Source organism: Mustelus asterias, chromosome 24 (genome assembly GCF_964213995.1).
Source record: "Mustelus asterias chromosome 24, sMusAst1.hap1.1, whole genome shotgun sequence".
NCBI classification, from domain to species: Eukaryota; Metazoa; Chordata; class Chondrichthyes; order Carcharhiniformes; family Triakidae; genus Mustelus; species Mustelus asterias.
In genome coordinates this window covers 40,257,689-40,276,071 of record NC_135824.1, presented here as the reverse complement: position 1 = coordinate 40,276,071, position 18,383 = coordinate 40,257,689, and the positions used below count along the sequence as shown (strand labels likewise).

At 47.4% G+C, this 18,383-nt stretch overlaps 1 protein-coding gene across 1 annotated transcript in view; it reads left to right on the top strand.

Annotated features, from left to right (window-relative positions):
* The window catches only part of snrpa1 (small nuclear ribonucleoprotein polypeptide A'), a 59,951-nt gene that overhangs the window by 8,801 nt on the left and 32,767 nt on the right, over nucleotides 1–18,383 (top strand). The window contains exon 4 of the mRNA XM_078241598.1: nucleotides 14,029–14,075. Coding sequence (XP_078097724.1) covers nucleotides 14,029–14,075 — 47 coding nt within the window. The remainder of the gene's footprint in view (nucleotides 1–14,028; nucleotides 14,076–18,383) is intronic.

Below are 18,383 nucleotides of genomic sequence, written 5' to 3'. Positions count from 1 at the left end.
TTAGTAAGGAAGTTAAAACTAGAGGACACAGCCTCAAAATAAAGGGGGGTCGGTTTAAGACAGAGTTGAGGAGGAACTTCTTCTCCCAGAGGGTGGTGAATCTCTGGAATTCTCTGCCCGCTGAGGTGGTGGAGGCTACCTCGCTGAATATGTTTAAAGCGCGGATGGATGGATTCCTGATCGGTAAGGGAATTAAGGGTTATGGGGATCAGGCGGGTAAGTGGTACTGATCCACGTCAGATCAGCCATGATCTTATTGAATGGCGGGGCAGGCTCGAGGGGCTAGATGGCCTACTCCTGCTCCTATTTCTTATGTTCTTATGTTTTGAGATGCTCGGAAATGATAAAGGGCTGTGTAAATGCACCTTTCCATTATTTTTTTTACTTCAGACTCAGATTTTGAAGATTTCTTTAGTCTTGCCTCCGTTATTAATGGGGAAATTGTTATCTGATTGGAAAAGAGTTTGAGCTGATCAGGTATCCAGCTTTGTTTTCTCTTTACCTGCGTCTCTGCATCCAAAGAGTAACTTGCAACAAAAATCTCATTGTCCAAAGTTCCTGGCAGACACTCTTGTGAGCACTGCTCATTCCTCTAGCACCTGTCAATAACTAGAATGGAACAGTCCTGACGAAACAGATTGATCTTAAACGTTTCATAATGAGACCAGTGTGGAATGTTTGACTCAAAGTCTTTTACCTCAGTGACTAAGTTTATAAACAACATTTAAACTAATACAAATGACATATTTTTCAATGACTCAATTACATTTATTCACTGCATTGTCTTTCTATCTTTTATTGGCTTAATGTAACTCCTGTTTCTTTACTGTGGACTCAGTATTTTTACCACATGGTTACTGAATATCTTTGTATTCTGGCTTTGAAAGTCTGGGTGTCCCAGTGTCTAGCTCGCAGCAAGGCAGATTTATAGGGATGAGAACTTTGATTTTTGGCAGAATTCCAACTTTGGGATCGAAGAATTCCACCCTTTCATTTTTTCCCCCAATCCCTGCCTGCACAGAGGCATCTTTGAAACATGTTACACTTTAAGCATTTTTAAAAAACACAATTGTTCCACTTACAAACTGCTGTTGATTCTAGTAGAAGAGGATGTGTGTACGCCGGTGTGCCTGTCCCTGGCTGCCTGTGCAACGTGTGTACGCCGGTGTGCCTGTCCCTGGCTGCCTGTGCAATGTGTGTACGCCGGTGTGCCTGTCCCTGGCTGCCTGTGCAACATGTGTACGCCGGTGTGCCTGCCCCTGGCTGCCTGTGCAACGTGTGTACGCCGGTGTGCCTGTCCCTGGCTGCCTGTGCAACGTGTGTACGCCGGTGTGCCTGTCCCTGGCTGCCTGTGCAACGTGTGTACGCCGGTGTGCATGTCCCTGGCTGCCTGTGCAATGTGTGTACGCCGGTGTGCCTGCCCCTGGCTGCCTGTGCAACATGTGTACGCCGGTGTGCATGTCCCTGGCTGCCTGTGCAACGTGTGTACGCCGGTGTGCCTGTCCCTGGCTGCCTGTGCAACGTGTGTACGCCGGTGTGCCTGCCCCTGGCTGCCTGTGCAACATGTGTACGCCGGTGTGCATGTCCCTGGCTGCCTGTGCAACGTGTGTACGCCGGTGTGTATGTCCCTGGCTGCCTGTGCAACGTGTGTACGCCGGTGTGTATGTCCCTGGCTGCCTGTGCAACATGTGTACGCCGGTGTGCCTGTCCCTGGCTGCCTGTGCAACGTGGGTACGCCGGTGTGCATGTCCCTGGCTGCCTGTGCAATGTGTGTACACCGGTGTGCCTGTCCCTGGCTGCCTGTGCAACGTGTGTACGCCGGTGTGCCTGTCCCTGGCTGCCTGTGCAACGTGTGTACGCCGGTGTGCCTGCCCCTGGCTGCCTTTGCAACATGTGTACGCCGGTGTGCCTGTCCCTGGCTGCCTGTGCAACGTGTGTACGCCGGTGTGCATGTCCCTGGCTGCCTGTGCAACGTGTGTACGCCGGTGTGCCTGTCCCTGGCTGCCTGTGCAACGTGTGTACGCCGGTGTGTATGTCCCTGGCTGCCTGTGCAACATGTGTACGCCGGTGTGCCTGTCCCTGGCTGCCTGTGCAACATGTGTACGCCGGTGTGTATGTCCCTGGCTGCCTGTGCAACGTGTGTACGCCGGTGTGCCTGTCCCTGGCTGCCTGTGCAACATGTGTACGCCGGTGTGTATGTCCCTGGCTGCCTGTGCAACGTGTGTACGCCGGTGTGCATGCCCCTGGCTGCCTGTGCAACATGTGTACGCCGGTGTGTATGTCCCTGGCTGCCTGTGCAACATGTGTACGCCGGTGTGTATGTCCCTGGCTGCCTGTGCAACATGTGTACGCCGGTGTGCATGCCCCTGGCTGCCTGTGCAACATGTGTACGCCGGTGTGTATGTCCCTGGCTGCCTGTGCAACATGTGTACGCCGGTGTGTATGTCCCTGGCTGCCTGTGTAACGTGTGTACACCGGTGTGCCTGCCCCTGGCTGCCTGTGCAATGTGTGTACGCCGGTGTGCCTGCCCCTGGCTGCCTGTGCAACATGTGTACGCCGGTGTGCCTGCCCCTGGCTGCCTGTGCAACGTGTGTACGCCGGTGTGCCTGCCCCTGGCTGCCTGTGCAACGTGTGTACACCAGTGTGCCTGCCCCTGGCTGCCTGTGCAACATGTGTACGCCGGTGTGCCTGCCCCTGGCTGCCTGTGCAACATGTGTACGCCGGTGTGCCTGTCCCTGGCTGCCTGTGCAACATGTGTACGCCGGTGTGTATGTCCCTGGCTGCCTGTGCAATGTGTGTACGCCGGTGTGCCTGCCCCTGGCTGCCTGTGCAACATGTGTACGCCGGTGTGCCTGTCCCTGGCTGCCTGTGCAACGTGTGTACACCGGTGTGCCTGCCCCTGGCTGCCTGTGCAACATGTGTACGCCGGTGTGTATGTCCCTGGCTGCCTGTGCAACGTGTGTGTGCGTTGTCTGGATCATTGTCCACTGTCAACTCCAGGCAAGGCTTACCTCTGGCAACTTATCTCTTTTTCATCAATAACCCCAGAGTCCTTGTAGGTGAGGATCAATGTGAGCTTGCTGTGCATCATTGGCCTGAAGGGGGCACACTCAAACCAGTAATTTTTAAAATTCATTCGTGGGACATGGATTCATAGAATTCATAGAAACCCTACAGTACAGAAAGAGGCCATTCGGCCCATCGAGTCTGCACCGACCACAATCCCACCCAGGCCCTACCCCCATATCCCTACATATTTTACCCGCTAATCCCTCTAACCTACTCATCTCAGGACACTAAGGGGCAATTTTAGCATGGCCAATCAACCTAACCCGCACATCTTTGGACTGTGGGAGGAAACCGGAGCACCCGGAGGAAACCCACGCAGACACGGGGAGAATGTGCAAACTCCACACAGACAGTGGATGTCGCTGACTGGCCATTTATTGCCCATCCCTAATTGCCTGAGGGCTGTTGAGGTCAATATTTTGCTGTGGATCTGGAGTCACATGTAAGCCAGACCAGGTAAGGACGGCAGATTTCCTTCCCTAAAGGACATTAGTGAACCCGATGGGTTTTTCTGACAATGGACGATGGTTTCACGGTCATCAGTAGATTCTTGATTCCAGATTTTGTTTTTGAATTCAAATTCCACCATCTGCCATGGCGGCATTCGAACCCGGGTCCCCAGAACATTAACTGAATTTCTGGATTAATAGTCTAATGATAATACCACTAGACCATCACCTTTCCGGAAGAGCAGGCCCTCTCCTCCGCTACCTCCCCGTAACTCTGCATTTACCGTGGCTAATTCACTTAACCATCTTTGGACTGTGGGACGAAACCAAAGCACCTGGAGGAAACCCACGCAGACATGGGGAGAACCTGCAAACTCTAAACAGTCACCCAAGACAGAATTGAACCCAGGTCCTTGGTGCTGTGAGCCCTGTAGCTGCCACCATATGTTTGGCGAAGTCAGTTCCGGATATTTCACTATTCCTTTTGCCCATTATTTTGAATCTGTTCCCTCTAGTTCTTGATGCTCTCTTGAGCGGGAACAGTTTCTCACTATTTACCCTGTCCATATACCTCAGGATTTTGAATACCTCTGTCAAGTCTCCTCTCAGCTGCCTTTTCCACAAGGAAAACAGTCCCGATCTCTCCAATGTATTCTTTATCCCAGGAATCATTCTTGTGAATCTCCTCTGTACTCTCTCCAATGTCTTCATATCCTTCCACCAAGTGCATCGCCCAGAACCGGATTTAGTCTCCAGAAGACGCCTAGTGTCTTACACAAGTTCAACATGACCTCCTATTGTACGCAATGTCCCTATTAATAAAATCTAGGATACCATATGATTTATTAGATGCTTTCTTAACATGCCCTGCAACCTTCAATGACTTATGTACATGAGGTCTCTCTGTTACTGCACCTTTCTCCCTTTACTTTACACCGACTCTCCACATTCTTCCTGCCAGAGTGAATCACCTCACACTGCCCTGCATTGAACTTCACCTGCCACATGTCTGCCCAATCCACCAACATGTTCAAGGCTCTCCTCATCACAGTTGACGATGCTTCCAATATTTGTATCCTTTACAAATTTTGAAATCACGCCCTGCACACTACAGTCAAGATCATTAATAAATAACAGGAAGAACAAGGATCCCAACACTGACCCCTGGGGATTACAAACCTTCCTTCAATCACTCAGCCAATTTCTTATCCAAGTGCCTACTTTCCCTTTTATTCCATGAGCTTGAATTTTGCTCTCACAAATCGCTGTGTGTGGCACTGTATCAGATGTCTTTCAGAAATCCATATACGTCTTATTAACAGCACTGCCCTTGTTAACCTTCTCTGTTACCCCCTCAAAAAACTCCAGCATATTTGTTAAACATGATTTCATAGAACATAGAAAAACTACAGCGCAAACAGGCCCTTCGGCCCACAAGTTGCGCCGGTCATGTCCCTACCTACCTAGACCTATATATAGGCTTACCTATAATCCTCAATCCTATTAAGTCCCATGTACTCATCCAGAAGTCTCTCAAAAGACCCTATCGGGTTTGCCTCCACCACCATTGACGGCAGCCGATTCCACTCACCCACCACCCTCTGAGTGAAAAACTTACCCCTGACATCTCCTCTGTACCTACTCCCCAGCACCTTAAACCTGTGTCCTCTCGTAGCAGCCATTTCAGCCCTGGAAAGAAGCCTCCGAGAATCCACCCGATCAATACCTCTCAACATCTTGTGCACCTCTATCAGGTCACCTCTCATCCTTCGTCTCTCCAAGGAGAAAAGACCGAGCTCCCTCAACCTATCTTCATAAGGCATGCCACCCAATCCAGGCAACATCCTTGTAAATGTCCTCTGCACCCTTTCAATAATTTCTACATCCTTCCTGTAATGAGGCGACCAAAACTGAGCACAGTACTCCAAGTGGGGTCTGACGAGGGTCTTGTATAGCTGCATCATTATCTCCCGACTCCTAAACTCAATACCTCAATTGATGAAGGCCAGCACACCATATGCCTTCTTAACCACCTCCTCTACCTGCGAGGCCAATTTAAGAGTCCTATGGACCCGGACCCCAAGGTCCTTCTGATCCTCTACAGTACTAAGAGTCTTTCCCTTTATATTGTACTCCTTCATCCCATTTGACCTGCCAAAATGTACCACTACGCATTAATCCGCGTTGAAGTCCATCTGCCACTTCTCCACCCAGTCTTGCATCCTATCTATGTCCCTCTGTAACTTCTGACATCCCTCCAGACTATCCACAACCCCACCAACCTTCATGTCGTCGGCAAACGTGCCAACCCACTCCTCCACTTCCTCATCCAGGTCATTTATGAAAATGATAAACAGCAAGGATCCCAGAACAGATCCCTGGGGCACTCCACTGGTGACTGACCTCCATTCAGAAAAAGACCCATCTACAACCACTCTCTGCCTTCTGCAGGCAAGCCAGTTCTGGATCCACAAGGCAACAGCCCCTTGGATCCCATGCCCTCTCACTTTCTCGAGAAGTCTTGCATGGGGGACCTTATCGAATGCCTTGCTGAAGTCCATGTAAACCACATCTCCCGCTTTTCCTTCGTCAACGTGTTTAGTCACATTTTCAAAGAACTCCATCAGGCACGATTTGCCCTTGACAAAGCCGTGCTGACTACTTTTGAGCATACTAAACTTCTCTAAATGTTCATAAATCCTGTCCCTCAGGATCTTCTCCATCAACTTAGCAACCACTGAGGTTAGACTCACCGGACGGTAATTTCCTGGGCTATCCCTATTCCCTTTCTTGAATATAGGAACCACATCCGCAATCCTTCATTCCTCCGGAACCCCTCCCGTTTCCATCGACGACGCAAACATCATCGCCAGAGGCTCTGCAATCTCTTCCCTCGCCTTCCACAGTAACCTGGGGTACATCCCATCCGACCCCTGCGACTTATCTATCTTGATGCTATTCAAAATTTCCACACGTCCTCTTTCTTAATGTCGACAAACTCAATCTTCTCAGTCCGCCGCAATTCTGTAGTACAACCACCCAGGTCTTTTTCCACGGTGAATAAAGTATTCATTAAGCACCTCTGCTATTTCTTCCGGTTCTGTACAGACTTTCTCACCTTCACATTTTATAGGTCCTATTTCCCCTGAATCAGTTGATGCTGGTACGGTTAATTGCATTGTCAAACCTCTTCCATTTAAGTAAGCTTGCAGTGTGGGTGTGTTTCTAGCGGGTATTGTTTATGCAGTGATTAGCTATTACATAAGAACTAGGAGCTGGAGAAGGCCATCTGGCCCCTCGAGCCTGCTCCGCCATTCAATAAGATCATGGCTGATCTTTTTGTGGACTCAGCTCCACTTACCCGCCCGCTCACCATAACCCTTAATTCCTTTACTGTTCAAAAATTTATCTATCCTTGCTTATAAACATTCAATGAGGTCGCCTCAACTGCTTCACTGGGCAGGAAATTCCACAAATTCACAACCCTTTGTGTGAAGAAGTTCCTCCTAACCTCAGTCCTAAATCTGCTTCCCCTTATTTTGAGGCCATGCCCCCTAGGTCTTGTTTCACCTGCCAGTGGCAACAACCTCCCTGCTTCTATCCCCTTCATAATTTTGTATGCTTCTATAAGAACAACTCTCATTCTTCTGAATTCCATTGAGTTTAGTCCCAGTCTACTCTGTCTCCCCTCAGAAGCCAACCTCTCAACTCTGGAATCAACCTAGTGAATCTCCTCTGCACCCCCTCCAGTGCCAGTATGTCCTTTCTCAAGTAAGGAGACCAAAACTGTACACAGTACTCCAGGCGTAGCCTCACCAGCACCTTGTACAGCTGCAACATAACCTTCCTGTTTTTAAACTCCATCCCTCTAGCAATGATGGACAAAATTCCATTTGCCTTCCTAATTACCCACTGAGCCTGCAAACCAACTTTTTGTGATTCATGCACAAGGACACCCAGGTCCCTCTGCACAGCAGCATGCTGCAATTTTTTACCATTTAAATAATAGCCCATTTTGTTGCTGTTCCTACCAAAATGGATGACTTCATGTTACCAGCATTGTACTCCATCTGCCAGACCCTTGCCCACTCACTTAAACTACCTATATCCATTTGCAGACTTTGTGTCCTCTGCTCTGTCACTCATCTTAGTGTCATCTGTGAATTTTGACAAACTACACTTGGTCCCCAAATCATCTATGTAAATTGTAAACAATTGCGGTCCCAACACTGATCCCTGAGGCACACCACTAGTCACTGATCGCCAACCAGAAAAACACCCATTTACCCCACTCTTTGCCTTCTGTTAGTTAACCAATCCTCTATCCATGTTAATACATAACCTGTAACACCATACACCTTTATCTTATGTAGCAGTCTTTGGTGCGGCACCTTCTCAAATGTCTTCTGGAAATCCAGATACACCACCTCTATAGGTTCCCCATTGTCCACTGCACACATCATGTTCTCAAAGAATTCCACCAGATTAGTCAAACATGACCTGCCCTTCATGAACCCATGCTGCGTCTTCCCAATGGGACAATTTATATCCAGATGATATTGAAACAGTGTAGTGGCACAAACAGATCAAATCAAATAATGAAAGAAATTTGCGCCCCTCAGATCAAGCTGAGTGTAGAGCACAGTGAATCAGTAATCCTATTACCAACCTGTTCAATCTCATCTTGCATCATCACTCGCTCAATCGTGGGACTGTCTCATTTTAACATTAATTCTTTTGGAAATAAAAACAAGCACAGCCTTGGGGTTTATGCACTCTGGGAAATTTGATTGTTTTACTTGCAGAGGATTGGAGGATACCTAATGTGGTCCCGTTATTTAAGAAGGGTAGGAAGGATAACCCAGGAAATTATAGGCCGGTGAGCTTGACGTCCGTGGTAGGGAAGTTGTTGGAGAGGATTCTTAGAGATAGGATGTATGCGCATTTAGAAAGGAATAAACTCATTAACGATAGTCAGCATGGTTTTGTGAGAGGGAGGTCATGCCTCACTAACCTGGTGGAGTTTTTTGAAGAAGTGACCAGAATGGTTGACGAGGGAAGGGCCGTGGATGTCGTCTATATGGACTTTAGTAAAGCGTTTGACAAAGTCCCTCATGGTAGGTTGGTGCAAAAGGTTGGATCTCATGGGATAAAGGGGGAGGTGGCTAGATGGGTGGAGAACTGGCTTGGTCACAGAAGACAGAGGGTGGTAGTGGAAGGGTCTTTTTCCGGCTGGATGCCTGTGACTAGTGGTGTTCCGCAGGGCTCTGTATTGGGACCTCTGCTGTTTGTGATTTATATAAACGATCTGGAAGGTGTAACTGGGGTGATCAGTAAGTTTGCGGACGACACATAGAACATAGAACAGTACAGCACAGAACAGGCCCTTCGGCCCACGATGTTGTGCCGAGCTTTATCTGAAACCAAGATCAAGCTATCCCACTCCCTATCATCCTGGTGCGCTCCATGTGCCTATCCAATAACCGCTTAAATGTTCCTAAAGTGTCTGACTCCACTATCACTGCAGGCAGTCCATTCCACACCCCACCACTCTCTGCGTAAAGAACCTACCTCTGATATCCTTCCTATATCTCCCACCACGAACCCTATAGTTATGCCCCCTTGTAATAGCTCCATCCACCCGAGGAAATAGTCTTTGAACGTTCACGAAAATGGCTGGACTTGCAGATAGTGAGGAACATTGTCAGAAGCTACAGAAGGATATAGATAGGCTGGAAATTTGGGCAAAGAAATGGCAGATGGAGTTCAATCCAGATAAATGCGAAGTGATGCTTTTTGGTAGAACTAACGTAGGGGGGAGCTATACGATAAATGGCAGAACCATAAAGGGTGTAGATACGCAGAGGGACCTGGGTGTGCAAGTCCACAGATCCTTGAAGGTGACGTCACAGGTGGAGATGGTAGTGAATAAGGCATATGGCATGCTTGCCTTTATAGGACGGGGCATAGAGTATAAAAGTTGGGGTCTGATGTTGCAGTTGTATAGAACGTTGGATTGGCCGCATTTGGAACACTGCGCCCAGTTCTGGTTGCCACACTACCAGAAGGACGTGGAGGCTTTAGAGAGAGTGCAGAGGAGGTTTACCTGGAAGGGCTTAGTTATGAGGAGAGATTGGGTAAACTGGGGTTGTTCTCACTGGAAAGACGGAGGATGAGGGGTGACCTAATAGAGGTGTATAAAATTATGAAAGGCATAGATAGGGTGAACGGTGGGAAGCTTTTTCCCAGGTCGTGGTGACGTTCACGAGGGGTCATAGGTTCAAGGTGAGGCGGGGGGGAGGTTTAACACAGATATCAGAAGGACATATTTTACACAGAGAGTGGTGGGGGCCTGGAATGCGCTGCCGGGCAAGGTGGTGGAGGCGGACACACTGGGAACGTTTAAGACTTATCTAGATAGCCACATGAACGGAGTGGGAATGGAGGGATACAAAAGAATGGTCTAGTTCGGACCAGGGAGCGGCGCGGGCTTGGAGGGCCGAAGGGCCTGTTCCTGTGCTGTATTGTTCTTTGTAAGCTATCGATTGCTACAGTTCTGAATTTGGTCTTTGTGAACCTTGACATCAGACATGTAAATAGGCACACAAATAATTACTGGGTAATGTATATGGCAGGGTTCGGCCTCACGGCTTACTGTGCACACCTATATGGGCTGTCCAAGATACAGAAGTGACGTACCTTTACACTCTATTTTATCGATGACTGGTTCAATACAACATGAATTGGCCAAATGTTTGGGTGAGTTGCTACAATCAGTTTTGAGCAAGTTTTCTACATACACTATGAATGATGCCTTCCCATTTGCAAAGTCTGTACAGGGTTTGCATATCGATATGTTGTGTCCAAATGCTCATTTGATGTTACGAGCCTATTCACCAATGTACTGCTCAAGGGAACCATAGACATTTGTACCAAGGCACGATATCATGGAGATCGAGACCCACCACCATTGTGTGAATCAGTATTCATCAAACTTATGAACTCAGCAACTTGCATAATTGAGTTCAGTTTTAATGACACCGTGTATACCCAAATAGATGGTGTTGCCATGGGTTCGTCTTTAGGCCCAGCTCTTGCTACATCTGTAAGTTCCATGAGAGAGGAGTCTTCGATGGAATGACAACAGAAGGTTGGTTAGGGCAAGTTTAGGGCCAGTTATAGATGGCAGAGGGAAGTTATGTGTGGAACCGGAGGAGATTGGTGAAGCATTGAACCAATATTTCTCTTCGGTGTTCACGCAAGGGGACATGAATATAGCTGAGGAGGACACTGGGTTGCAGGGGAGTAGAATAGACAGTATTACAGTTGATAAGGAGGATGTGCAGGATATTCTGGAGGGTCTGAAAATAGATAAATCCCCTGGTCCGGATGGGATTTATCCAAGGATTCTCTGGGAGGCAAGAGAAGTGATTGCAGAGCCTCTGGCTCTGATCTTCAGGTCGTCGTTGGCCTCTGGTATAGTACCAGAAGATTGGAGGTTAGCGAATGTTGTCCCATTGTTTAAGAAGGGGAACAGAGACTTCCCCGGGAATTATAGACCGGTGAGTCTCACTTCTGTTGTCGGCAAGATGTTGGAAAAAATTATAAGGGATAGGATTTATAGTTATTTGGAGAGTAATGAATTGATAGGTGATAGTCAGCATGGTTTTGTGGCAGGTAGGTCGTGCCTTACTAACCTTATTGAGTTTTTTGAGAAAGTGACCAAGGAGGTGGATGGGGGCAAGGCAGTGGACGTGGTATATATGGATTTTAGTAAGGCGTTTGATAAGGTTCACCATGGTAGGCTTCTGCAGAAAATGCAGATGTATGGGATTGGGGGTGATCTAGGAAATTGGATCAGGAATTGGCTAGCGGATAGGAAACAGAGGGTGGTGGTTGATAGTAAATATTCATCATGGAGTGCGGTTACAAGTGGTGTACCTCAGGGATCTGTTTTGGGGCCACTGCTGTTTGTAATATTTATTAATGATCTGGATGAGGGTATAGTTGGGTGGATTAGCAAATTTGCTGATGACACCAAAGTCGGTGGTGTGGTAGACAGTGAGGAAGGGTGTCGTAGTTTGCAGGAAGACTTAGACAGGTTGCAAAGTTGGGCCGAGAGGTGGCGGATGGAGTTTAATGCGGAGAAGTGTGAGGTAATTCACTTTGGTAGGAATAACAGATGTGTTGAGTATAGGGCTAACGGGAGGACTTTGAATAGTGTGGAGGAGCAGAGGGATCTAGGTGTATGTGTGCATAGATCCCTGAAAGTTGGGAATCAAGTAGATAAGGTTGTTAAGAAGGCATATGGTGTCTTGGCGTTTATTGGTAGGGGGATTGAATTTAGGAGTCGTAGCGTTATGTTGCAACTGTACACAACTCTGGTGCGGCCGCACTTGGAGTACTGTGTGCAGTTCTGGTCCCCACATTACAGGAAGGATGTGGAGGCTTTGGAGAGGGTGCAGAGGAGGTTTACCAGGATGTTGCCTGGTATGGAGGGGAGATCCTATGAGGAGAGGCTGAGGGATTTGGGATTGTTTTCGCTGGAAAGGCGGCGGCTAAGAGGGGATCTTATTGAAACATATAAGATGATTAGAGGTTTAGATAGGGTGGATAGTGATAGCCTTTTTCCTCTGATGGAGAAATCCAGCACGAGGGGGCATGGCTTTAAATTGAGGGGGGGTAGTTATAGAACCGATGTCAGGGGTAGGTTCTTTACCCAGAGGGTGGTGAGGGATTGGAATGCCCTGCCAGCATCAGTTGTAAATGCGCCTAGTTTGGGGGCGTTTAAGAGATCCGTAGATAGGTTCATGGACGAAAAGAAATTGGTTTAGGTTGGAGGGTCACAGTTTTTTTTTTAACTGGTCGGTGCAACATCGTGGGCCGAAGGGCCTGTTCTGCGCTGTAATGTTCTATGTTCTATGTTCTAACTAACCTACCCCTTGCATATTTACAATATGTAGATATGTTTGCTGTATTTAAATCTACAGCTAGGTGTAAGATATTTCTTGTACATCTTTCACTCGGATTCACCTTTGAAATGGCAGAGAATGAACTCCCTTTCCTTGACACTCTGGTTGAGAAATCTGCTTAGGAGGTTCTGTACTACTGACCATCTTCACTGGTCAATACATGCATTGGGATTCCTACAGTTGCACACGCTATAAGATTGTCCAGTATCCATGTAAGCATGACCTGAGCTATTTGTTCACTGTGCAAGTTTGATGCTGAAATAAGGCACATCAAACACCTGTGGGATAATGGCTCTCCTGATCCGATCATTGTTCGCTGTACATTGTGAACAGGCCTAAAGCTGTCCACTTCGGTCCTGAAAAATGCCCAGTCCAGCTGAGGTCACTCTGGAAGGGTAACTTGTCTCACAAAGTTGAGCAAAAGGTGAAGCTAGCTGTTTCACACTGCAGCCATGCCGGAGCTGAGTGGCATTCACCACTAACAAGATGCAGCCATCAAGTCAAAAAGACACGACCTATCACACAAATGAGCAATGTGGTAAATGAATGCCAGTGATGCCAGGTATATGGGCTGTAGGTCCCAAAGACTGGCATCTTGTATCAATGAGCCTTTAGCTGTACGCACAGGTCAAATACTGACCGTATCCAACTAACCCACGTGTGTAAAATTGAGAACATAATGTCCAACATATTAGATGTGACTCTGTGATTGGGTATTCACTCCTGATTGGTTATCAGTCTAATGTAAGATCATCAGTCCGGCTTGCAGTGTGGCTCAATTATTTGCTCAAAGCAGCATATATTAACACACACAGGCTGAATGTGTACATATATTGCACCTTTTTCAACTAAACAAACTAGGTGCCAGCCATTCCCTGGTTCATTCCCCAGGATAATGCCTTGACCAATCAGAGTCAATCTGCAATGTTTGAATTTAAACAAAGCTTGGCACTTTACTGTCCGTTATCAGTAACTAGTGCAATCCCTCTGTCAGAGTCCATTTGCCAATCAATCACTCTTCTCATGCAGTAAAAGTTGTTGTTCACTTTACAATTTTTGCTATTCTTGCAAATTGCCATGAGAAGTGCAAAATGTAAAAGCTCCGACAACATCTCTTTTCAGCAATGCTAGAGACATATTATTTCCTCGGGTGAGGAATCCAGAAGAAGGGAACAAAGTTGGAGCCAGGCCATTGCGGGGGAACACTTATTCACACGGTGGAAATCTGGAGCCTTCCAACAAAAATCTATTGTTCAGTTTGGAAACCAATAGAAAATTTCCAAAATGGGATTGATGTTTTTGCCAGGCAAGGGAATTGAGGGTTATGGAACCAAGGTGGGTAATTGGCCATGATCTAATTTAACGGTGGAACAGGTTCACTCGGCTAAATAGCCTCTCCCTGTTCCTATGTGTAGCAGCTGGTCAGTGTAGCTTTTTTCAGTTTTACAGTGTGTGCTCCTGATTCATCTTTTGCCCCATATAAAAATACTGCAGTCTGTTTGTGAACTGTTCCAATATTCTTTCATCTGTCCCTTTAGGGCGATCTGGACACGCTTTCAACTATCAAGACCCTTACATTCCTGAGGTGAGTGTTGTTTCTACGAGAATATGGTCCAGGCTTGATGTTAGTGGAAAGCTCCTGACACAGGTTTTCTCGATCTGTTTTTTGCTGGTGATGACTGTCAGTATTTATCATAGAATCGTAGAAACCCTACAGTGCAGAAACAGGCCATTCGGCCCATCGAGTCTGCACCGACAACAATCCCACCCAGGCCCTACTCCTATATCCCTACACATTTACCCGCTAATCCCTCTAACCTACGCATCTCAGGACACTAAGGGGCAATTTTAGCATGGCCAATCAACCTAACCCGCACATCTTTGGACTGTGGGAGGAAACCGGAGCACCCGGAGGAAACCCACGCAGACACGAGGAGAATGTGCAAACTCCACACAGACAGTGACCAAGCCGGGAATCGAACCCAAGTCCCTGGAGCTGTGAAGCAGCAGTGCTAACCACTGTGCTACCGTGTTTATGGTCACCACTGTGGTTTATGCTAACCACTTTGCTACCGTGTTTATGGTAAGCATGGGGCTGTAAGTCTGAATTAGCCTGTGTTTGTGAATGCATTTGCTATTCCACTGTGTCAGGTATCTGCCAGAAGCTGAAATTGTATAAAACCTGTAATTACTGACTGACAGGTTCAAGGAAGACATTTCTTGCATTGAAATAAAAAAGTCCTAAAGTTACAAGGCCTCCACGTAGGACTGAGGTAATATGGAATTGTGTCAGATCACCAATTTAACCCTGGAGGGAGATTTTATTTGAAATTCTGAGACTTCATGTTACTAGACCAGTAGATGGCAATGTTACACCACATACACTTTACAGGACAGTTCTTCCCACACAATTCCTTTGGTTAAATTCCTTTAAACTGAAGAAACATCCTGCTTACTCCACTTTGGCCTACAGTATTCTAATGACCTGATCTAGTCCATGCACTAACTTATAATTACATTAAATGGCTTCACAGTACAAAACAATAGACATTCAAATTGCACTATTATTCTCACCATTTGTTCTAAGCTTTGTTGGATTGTGTACTGTACACTCATGGTTTCTGTACATTTCTTTTACTGTAGCTTTCTACATCAACCATCTCCATGATGCAGAACCATTACAAAGCTGTTAACTTATTCCATGATGTGGAGATGTCGGCGTTGGACTGGGGTGAACACGGTAAGAAGTCTAACAACACCAGGTTAAAGTCCAACAGGTTTATTTGGTAGCAAAAGCCATTAGCTTTCCCACCCACCTGACGAAGGGACAGCCTGTTCCGAAAGCTAGTGGCTTTTGCTACCAAATAAACCTGTTGGACTTTAACCTGGTGTTGTTAAACTTCTTACTGAACTTATTGTATTACAGACATTTCCCGGTTCTATGCCAGCCGTGTCCTTAGTGAGTAGCACTCCGGACTGAGCCGAATGTTTATAGGTTCAAATCTCGCACCAGGACCTGAGCACAAAAATAAATGCATAGTGGTGAGAAATTTCAACCAAATGGCAGAATTCCAGCTTTAGATTGTAGATGTTTCAGAAAGGACAGAGAGGGAGGCAGAAGAGGGGGGGGGGGGAGTGGCACTGCTGATCAGGGATAGTGTCACAGCTGTAGAAAAGGTGGACGCCGTGGAGGGATTGTCTACGGAGTCTCTGTGGGTGGAAGTTCGGAGCGGGAAGGGGTCGATAACTTTGCTGGGTGTTTTCTATAGGCCGCCCAATAGTGACAGGGATGTTGAGGAGCAGATAGGGAAACAGATCCTGGAGAGATGTAGTAATAACAGGGTTGTCGTGATGGGAGACTTTAATTTCCCAAACATAGATTGGAATATCCCTAGGGTAAGGGGTTTGGATGGGGAGGAGTTTGTGAGGTGTGTTCAGGAGGGTTTCCTGACACAGCATGTGGATAAACCTACAAGAGGAGAGGCTGTACTCGATCTGGTACTGGCTAATGAGCCTGGACAGGTGTCGGATCTCTCAGTGGGGGAGCATCTTGGGGATAGTGATCATAACTCTATCTCCTTTACGCTAACATTGGAAAGAGATAGTATCAGGCAAGCTAGGAAAGTGTTTATCTGAAGTAAGGTGAAATATGAAGTCATCAGGCAGGAGATTAGAGGCGTAAATTGGAAGGAGGCATTCTCGAGGGAAAGTACCGAAGGAAGGTGGCAGATTTTCAAGGAATGTTTGTCTGGAGTTCTACATGACGACATTCCGATGAGACAGGGAGGTTTTGGTAGGTTACGGGAACTGTGGTGCACGAAAGCTGTGCTGAACCTAGTCAAAAGGAAAAGGAAAGCGTACAATAGGTTCAGAGAGCTAGGCGATGATGGGGATCTAGATGAGTATTCGGCTTGTAGGAAGGGACTTAAGAAGGCAATTAGGAGAGCCAGAAGGGGTCACGAGAAGACCTTGGCAGGTAAGATTAAGGAGAACGCTAAGGCGTTCTATAAATATGTGAAGAGTAAAAGGATGCGATGTGAAGGAATAGGACCTATAAAATGTGACGGTGAGAAAGTCTGTATGGAACCGGAAGAAATAGCAGAGGTGCTTAATGAATACTTTACCTCGGTATTCACGGTGGAAAAAGACCTGGGTGGTTGTACTACAGGATTGCGGCGGACTGAGAAGATTGAGTTTGTCGACATTAAGAAAGAGGATGTGTTGGAAATTTTGAATAGCATCGAGATAGATAAGTCGCCGGGACCAGATGGGATGTATCCCAGGTTACTGTGGAAGGCGAGGGAAGAGATTGCAGAGCCTCTGGCGATGATGTTTGCGTCGTCGATGGAGACAGGAGAGGTTCCGGAGGATTGCGGATGTGGTTCCTATATTCAAGAAAGGGAATAGGGATAGCCCAGGAAATTACCGACCGGTGAGTCTAACCTCAGTGGTTGGTAAGTTGATGGAGAAGATCTTGAGGGACAGGATTTATGAGCATTTAGAGAAGTTTAGTATGCTCAAAAGTAGTCAGCATGGCTTTGTCAAAGACAAATCGTGCCTTACGAGCCTGGTGGAGTTCTTTGAAAATGTGACTAAGCACGTTGACGAAGGAAAAGCGGTAGATGTGGTTTACATGGACTTCAGCAAGGCGTTCGATAAGGTCCCCCATGCAAGACTTCTCGAGAAAGTGAGAGGGCATGGGCTCCAAGGGGCTGTTGCCTTGTGGATCCAGAACTGGCTTGCCTGCAGAAGGCAGAGAGTGGTTGTAGATGCGTCTTTTTCTGAATGGAGATCAGCCACCAGTGGAGTGCCCCAGGGATCTGTTCTGGGACCCTTGCTGTTTGTCATTTTCATAAATGACCTGGATGAGGAAGTGGAGGGATGGGTTGGTAAGTTTGCCGACGACACGAAGGTTGGTGGTGTTGTGGATAGTTTGGAGGGATGTCAGAAGCTGCGGCGTGACATAGATAGGATGTAAGACTGGGCAGAGAAGTGGCAGATGGACTTCAACCCAGATAAATGCGTCGTGGTCCATTTTGGCAGGTCAAATGGGATGAAGGAGTATAATATCAAGGGTAAGACTCTTAGCAGTGTAGAGGATCAGAAGGACCTTGGGGTCCGGGTCCATAGGACACTTAAATGGGCCTCGCAGGTAGAGGAGGTGGTTAAGAAGGCGTATGGTGCGCTGGCCTTTATCAATCGAGGGATTGAGTTTAGGAGTCCGAGGATAATGATGCAGCTGTATAAGACCCTCGTCAGACCCCACTTGGAGTACTGTGCTCAGTTCTGGTCGCCTCACTATAGGAAGGATGTGGAAAAGATTGAAAGGGTGCAGAGGAGATTTACAAGGATGTTGCCTGGATTGAGTGGCATACTTATGAGGGTATGCTGAGGGAGCTCGGTCTTTTCTCCTCGGAGAGACGTAGGATGAGAGGAGACCTAATAGAGGTATATAAGATGTTGAGAGGCATAGATCGGGTGGACTCTCAGAGGCTTTTTCCCAGGGTGGAAATGGCTGCTACGAGAGGACACGGGTTTAAGGTGCTGGGGGGTAGGTACAGGGGAGATGTTAGAGGTAAGTTATTCACACAGAGGGTGGTGGGCGAGTGGAATCGGCTGCCGTCAGTGGTGGTGGAGGCAAACTCAGTAGGGTCTTTTAAGAGACTCCTGGATGAGTGCATGGGACTTAATAGGATGGAGGGTTATAGGTAGGCCTGAAAGGTAGGGATATGTTCGGCACAACTTGTGGGGCCGAAGGGCCTGTTTTGTGCTGTAGTTTTTCTATGTTTCTAAATATGTAGGGGTGTGGGGCCTGGGTGGGATTGTGGTCGGTGCAGACTCGATGGGCCAAATGGCCTCTCTGCACTGTAGGGTTTCTATGATTTCTACTGTC